The sequence below is a fragment of the Hevea brasiliensis genome, chromosome 1, assembly GCF_030052815.1.
Source record: "Hevea brasiliensis isolate MT/VB/25A 57/8 chromosome 1, ASM3005281v1, whole genome shotgun sequence".
Taxonomy (NCBI): domain Eukaryota; kingdom Viridiplantae; phylum Streptophyta; class Magnoliopsida; order Malpighiales; family Euphorbiaceae; genus Hevea; species Hevea brasiliensis.
Window position 1 is genome coordinate 124,418,373 of NC_079493.1, and position 6,463 is coordinate 124,424,835.

Consider the following 6,463-nt stretch of genomic DNA (forward strand, 5'->3'; position numbering starts at 1 on the left):
TCGTTCAACTTTTGTGAAAATGGAAGAGAATTTTATCACTTGAGAAAACTTGAAAGGAGGCTTGTGCATTAAAAAGTAAAAGTGTGCTTGAAAAGTAAATTGATCATTGTGAAAAATATAAATATCGCATTGGAAAAGTAAATTGAATGCTTGACTAAAAATTAAATATGTGCATTGAAAAAATAAATTGATCGCTTTACAGGAAAGGTAAATATGTGCATCGAAAATGTAAATTGATTACTTTACAGAAAGGTAAATTGATCATTTGAAAAAATAAATTTATGCATTAAAAATGTAAATCGATTGTTTTGAGAAATAAAATCATTGCTGTAAAAATAAATTGTGCATTAAAAATTAAGTGAATAGATTGCTTGAAAACAAAAAAAAAAAGGACATGAAAACTGTAATTTGTATTGAAAATTGAAAAGATGACTTATAGAAATTGAAATATGTACAGAAAAAATGTAAATTAATTACTTAAATTGACAATAAAATATTGATTGATTGTCTAAAAAAATAAAAAAAAACTACTTGAAAATGTAAAGATTGCTAAACTAGAAAAAATTTAAAATAAGACAATATATCTGTTAGGTATTAATTAATTAATTATGTATTCCTTTGCTTCTACTTGCTTCGTAGCCAACTGGCTGCATAGTTATCACATTTTTCACCGTTTCCACTTTTCTCTCCCTGCTAGCCCACTTTCACAACTTCCAATAACTATATGTAACTATCCACAACTTTTATAATCACCTACTACACCACTTCTTCCTCTTGCCTACTATTCTACTTTCATATTTATCTTTAGTAGATATTTTTAGATATAGAGTAAATAACACTTACCTATATGAGTAATTATTTAATCGATCTATTTTTATATAATTAATATTCACTAATTGTTAATTTTTTATCGGCTTAAATTATTAGGATTGATCACATTAAATTAATAATTTAATTTAATATTTTAAATTTATTAATTAATTAAAGATAAAAAAATATTACAATTAAATTATGGTGTAAACCGTTAGTACTCAACAAACATTTTCCTATCTATGGAGGACTTCACGTCGATTTATTTAAAAGCAAGTGGGAAATGAAATAGAAATTGACTATAATTTATCGGTTGAAGTAGAAATGATTAGCTGGATTGTTAATTTACCACTCATAATTGATGGTCGATTGCTGTTAATCATTTAAATATTGTTAATTATTATAATTAGTTGTGGAGCCACATTATATTGAGCGGGTAAATCACTTAATTTTATAAAGAAAAATTAAAATTATATATCATATAGAATATTTTTAATAATTTTAATAAATGAATTTTATTGATGAAACTAATAAAAAAATAAATTAAGGTCAATTTTATATTTTAAAATTAATTTTATAATTTATTTAATTCATTTACATAATTTTTTAATCTTTTAAATAATATATAAATATATATTTTTAATATTAATATTTTATTTATAATTGATTAATTTATTTCAAATTTTAACTGTAATAAAAAAATTTAATATACTATGTTACAAAAGTTTATTTTTATTATTATTGATACACATTGACCACAAGTGTAAGGGTCATATAAATAATATAGAAATAGATATTATTTTTTTGAAGAATTGAGTTTTCAATTGAATATAATTATAAAGCTAAGTAGATTTGAAAATTATAATTTAACCAAATAATGAATAAAATTGGGAGTCTAAAATATAAAATATAAAATTATAAAATTCAATCTAAATAATTAATTAATTTAAAATGGACTAAAATTAAGCGAGCAAAATTATCTTAGTGAAATTGATAAAATGAAATTAACCAAAACATTCAAAATTAAAATTTCAAATAACAATTAACAAAAAAGATGATTATGTAGTCAGTTATTTTTAGGGATCAAAATAATATTTAATATATATTTATAAATTTTTTCATAAAATTATATGGATAAAATTTTCTTTTTGGCACTTCTCAGTCTCAGATTACATAGTGATTGAATTAATAGAATTTTGATATTATCTTAATTTAATTAGTAAAATTTTTTTATTAGGAAATTGAGAAAGTAAGAGTTCTAAAAAGATATTTATATCAAAAAAGTAAAACCGCGGTAAAAGATGAATTCGCAAAAAATTTAAAATAATTTTTCATAAGTGGCAGAAGGCTTGTATATTGAACAATTTTTCAGTAGATAAGTGATTTAATTCTAATTCAACAATACAGTGAAGTGTACGTATCACATTTATTGAAACCCCCAACACATTGAAAGTCTTAATTTTTAGGACGCTCTCCACTCACCACCCTTCAATAATAACGTGGGTAAAAGTTGCATCCATATACATTTTATTATTATGACAAGGTGTACGTCCTATTAAAAAAATGCAAATTTTGGGAAAGAAAAAAAGAAAAAGTAAAATTGGAGCAAGCAAGGTGATGAGGATATATTCGTAATAGACATAATAATATTAGATCCCAATTCTTGCAATACATATGGATGGGAGGAAGAAAAATAATGTAAATCGAATTGTGATTTTCGGATTTTAAAAACCAAGTTAAGATAAAAAGAATAGCTTAAGCTTTTCATTCTCCGTGGATTTATGAGAGAATCACCTTCAAAAATTGCTGCTGAGCATAAACCGATTTATTTGATGTACGCCATCCAAATCATCTGTGACATTTGTCAATTTCTCAATCCAGGACATTGCTTATTAAACAGGTTATCGAAACTGGAAAGTATGGAGTCGTAAAATTTAAATTTAAGATGCTTAAATTACTAAAAAGTATGAAAGTAAACAAATAATTTGTTATATAAAATAGAAAGAGGAATGAAAATTTGCAGTTGTATTATATATATCAACGCGCAATTAATTAGAACTTAAACTGAGTTCTTGGTAAAAACTTGAAAAATCAAATTTTAATAAATACAAACATGAAGAAGGCATCACATAGGAATGTAGCTAATGTTTATTAGCTAGTCTTCATATAGAAGATAATACAGCCACAAATACATACCATACAAATAAATAAACAACGTTACAAACCGCACACAAATGCAAAGGGAACATTAATGTTGCATAAATATTGATAAGACATACAAAAGAAATTGAAGATGAAAATTAGCTTAGTGGGGACATCATTCACAGAATTTCTGTGACTAAAAGATGATTTCCTCAGTATGTTGAGGTATAATGCTAGGTTTAAATGCTGAATAGGCTACACTGAACCACTGAGGAAACTGGAAATATGCGAATAAGGCCGCTGGTACACAGGATAGTAAGCTAATGGGAGCTGCAATCCATTCCACTTTTTGAGAAAGGACAATGTGAAGGGAAGCACCAAACGCTGCAAACATAGTTGCTATTGAAAAGAATAGAGCGATAAAACCGAAGGTGAACAATTTGAAAGATCTGACAGCATTTTCTTCTGAATAGTCTGAATTGAATATGCATATAAACATTAGCAATGAAGTGCATGAAGAGAAGAATGCCAGAGCGTCTGATACTGCAAAAATCATAAATGAAATTTGATTTAAATAGATCGGGATTCCTTGATCCTGGGTATTGCCCCCTGGCACAGTAAAAGCAGCCGCAAAAGCAACTGTGATGACAAGTGTTGGTACGACCATGCATGTTGAAGTTATAGTTTTCATCCATCTATCTGCATGCTCGGCAAGATACTCATGTTCCTCGTAAAATTTCATTCTCGGAGTATACCCTTTACGGTTTCTCATTTCTCGGTATAATGTTTGGACAATCTTTTCTACATCCTGCAAAGAATTCAGAAACAAAAGATAGAATTTAACTCAATGGTATTTTCCTAGACTGTAAAGTTTAGAGTTCCAATCCTACTTAGAACCAAGCGAACAAAAAAAATTAAAGAATGGAAAGGATAAGGAAATAGATGAATTTGAAAGGGAATCCAAAAATGCATATGTATAACCTTAAACCATTGCATATCCGAATGCATTTTCAGAGCAGCACCAGAGTTCTTGTCTGATGGAGTGCCCCGGATCTCATCTGATGGTTGCAACCTCGCAGCTAAATGTAACATGTTTTCGCCGTAACTATCTGTTGACGAGGTAACAAGATGATGCTTATTTTGCGGACTCAGTCCATTTAGGAGAGAGAAAATAAACTTATGGCGGTGAATTATTGCCAAATGAAAAATGTTCCTTCCATCATCATCAACAACCCAAACTGATTCAGGGTAGGCCTTTATAATCTCTACAACCACTTCATAAATCCCCAATGTAGCAGAAGTGTGTACTGGATTTTTCAGTAGCATGCGAGTTTCTGAGGGTCTTGCGTCTAAAGCTTCCGTAATCAAGAGTCTGAGTAGCTCTAATGCTAGAATGTGCTTCAACTTTGTATTCTTTATGTTGTGTAGAAACCCAAATTTCTTTGATTCTTTTTGGTATTCTTTTAAACTGTCAGCTATACTTTCCAAATCTCCACCTCGAGGGACACCATCTGAATGTACCGAAGCAACTGCAATGATAGACCAACTCTTGTTAGTACTTAGAATGCATAGTGCTGCTGCCACATGAATAAATTACAAAAATGGGTTAAAATTGTGAAACGAACATCGATACAACAAGCGATCACAAAACCCAAGGTTGCTTCCACTTGGAAATGCATGAGGCTTATTTGCCAACGTCGCCAAGGCAGTTGTCCTTCATAATCTCTTTCAATAGCTAATTTGGGATATCTCCGTAGTACATCAAGGGCCATATCTGCAAAAGGAAATAGACGTTGAGATCATTGGAAAAGGAAAAATGGCTTCCCTGCAAATATTTGGATGAAAAGGGAGTTGCAAGAGATAATAAGTGATTCACAATTAATTAGGACTACAATTAAGAATCCTAACTTTGCTAAATTGACTTTTGAAGATGATACCGACCATAGAAATCAGCAATTATTAAAAGATTGACAAGTCTGACGCCATGTATGCCTGAGAATTCACTTAGATCTGTCACTGACAAAAGATAGGAAACTGCTTCCTTTTGGCAAAATTGGGCAGCATAATGAAGTGGGAGACTGCCATATCTGTTTTCTATATCCAGCACCGCTCGATTCTTTGTCACCAAGATCCTTATTGCTTGAACATTTCCTGCAATAGCAGCATAATGAAGAGGTGTTTCACCATCATTATTTGCCGCTACTAAGAAATCCGCTGGCATTAATTCTACAAGCTTCTGTATGAATCTTATGGAAGAGCGACCTTTGCCAATTGCAACATGAAGAGTAATCTCTCCAATGCCTGAAATCTTAGCAGTTACTGCACCAGGATCATCACAAAAAATTCTACTTGCAGCTTCCCAATCACCTCTCAGAGCTGCTTTATACAGTGGCAAGTAGTACCGTCTTTCTCTCTCTGTCAAGAGCTAATACATATTAAAGGGGAATTCAAAGCAAATATGTTTGGATTACACAAAACTTACCCTCTTCAATCGCTTGGGATTGCTTATTTGAATCATTGTCACTGGAAACTGGGAATTGGCTTTGATCCATTGGCGTCTGGTTTTGTAGTTTTCAGCTTCCGTAGTTTTTTTTTTTTTTTTCCCAAGACACAGCTATTCTGAAAATCCTAAAACGTGTACTGAGCAAGATAAAATGTATGATAGAGCAATATGTGTAGGCTTAATTGATATGGAAGAGAGAGAGAGCTGGTTGTTCATGTAGATAGCGATCAACAAATAAAAAATTAAAAAAAAGTATAATTGCTGAAAAATTAGTGTTTGGCTATTAGATACTACTTTAAGAAGCGTCCAATTACTTTTTTGTTCTTAAAATTATGTACTAATTACTTTAAGGTCTTTAAAAAAATTTTTTAATTGTAAAATCATCCATATATTTTATAAAATAATCATAAATATTATAACTATTTACAAATAAGCTCTTATATTTTTATAATTAATAAACATATAAGGATTAATTTGTAAAATTAAAAATTATTATTTATTGTATACAAAAAATTTTGAAAATTGTATATAAAATTAATAACTATATAATATAAAAAATTTTTAAAGTATTCATATTATTTATATGTAAAGAAGCATTGATATTTATTTAGCAAATTAATAAAATTAGTATAGTGAATAAATTATATTAAATATTTTATAAATATTTAAAAATTAGTATTATTTATTAATTTAACAAAATATTAAATTATGATAAATATTATTAATATGAATTAATAAAAAATATGAATAAATAAATTTTGAAATAAATTATTTAAATATTGTTAATTATTATAATTAGTTGTGGAGCCACATTATATTGAGTGGGTCAATCACTTAATTTTATAAAGAAAAATTAAAATTATATATCATATAGAATATTTTTAATAGTTTTAATAAATGAATTTTATTGATGAAATTAATAAAAAAATAAATTAAGGTCAATTTTATATTTTAAAATTAATTTAATTCATTTACATAATTTTTTAATATTTTAAATAATATATAAAG

The 6,463-nt window shown here is 28.2% G+C and overlaps 1 protein-coding gene across 1 annotated transcript; it reads right to left on the bottom strand.

Annotated features, from left to right (window-relative positions):
* Positions 1-2,858: 2,858 nt before the first annotated feature.
* On the bottom strand, positions 2,859-5,584 carry LOC110634254 (protein ACCELERATED CELL DEATH 6). Its single transcript, XM_021783196.2, is given in 6 exon segments — positions 2,859-3,760; positions 3,934-4,481; positions 4,578-4,670; positions 4,673-4,726; positions 4,894-5,367; positions 5,435-5,584. Coding segments are annotated over 6 exon segments (1,851 nt in total). The 5' UTR covers positions 5,505-5,584; the 3' UTR covers positions 2,859-3,148.
* Positions 5,585-6,463: the final 879 nt, after the last annotated feature.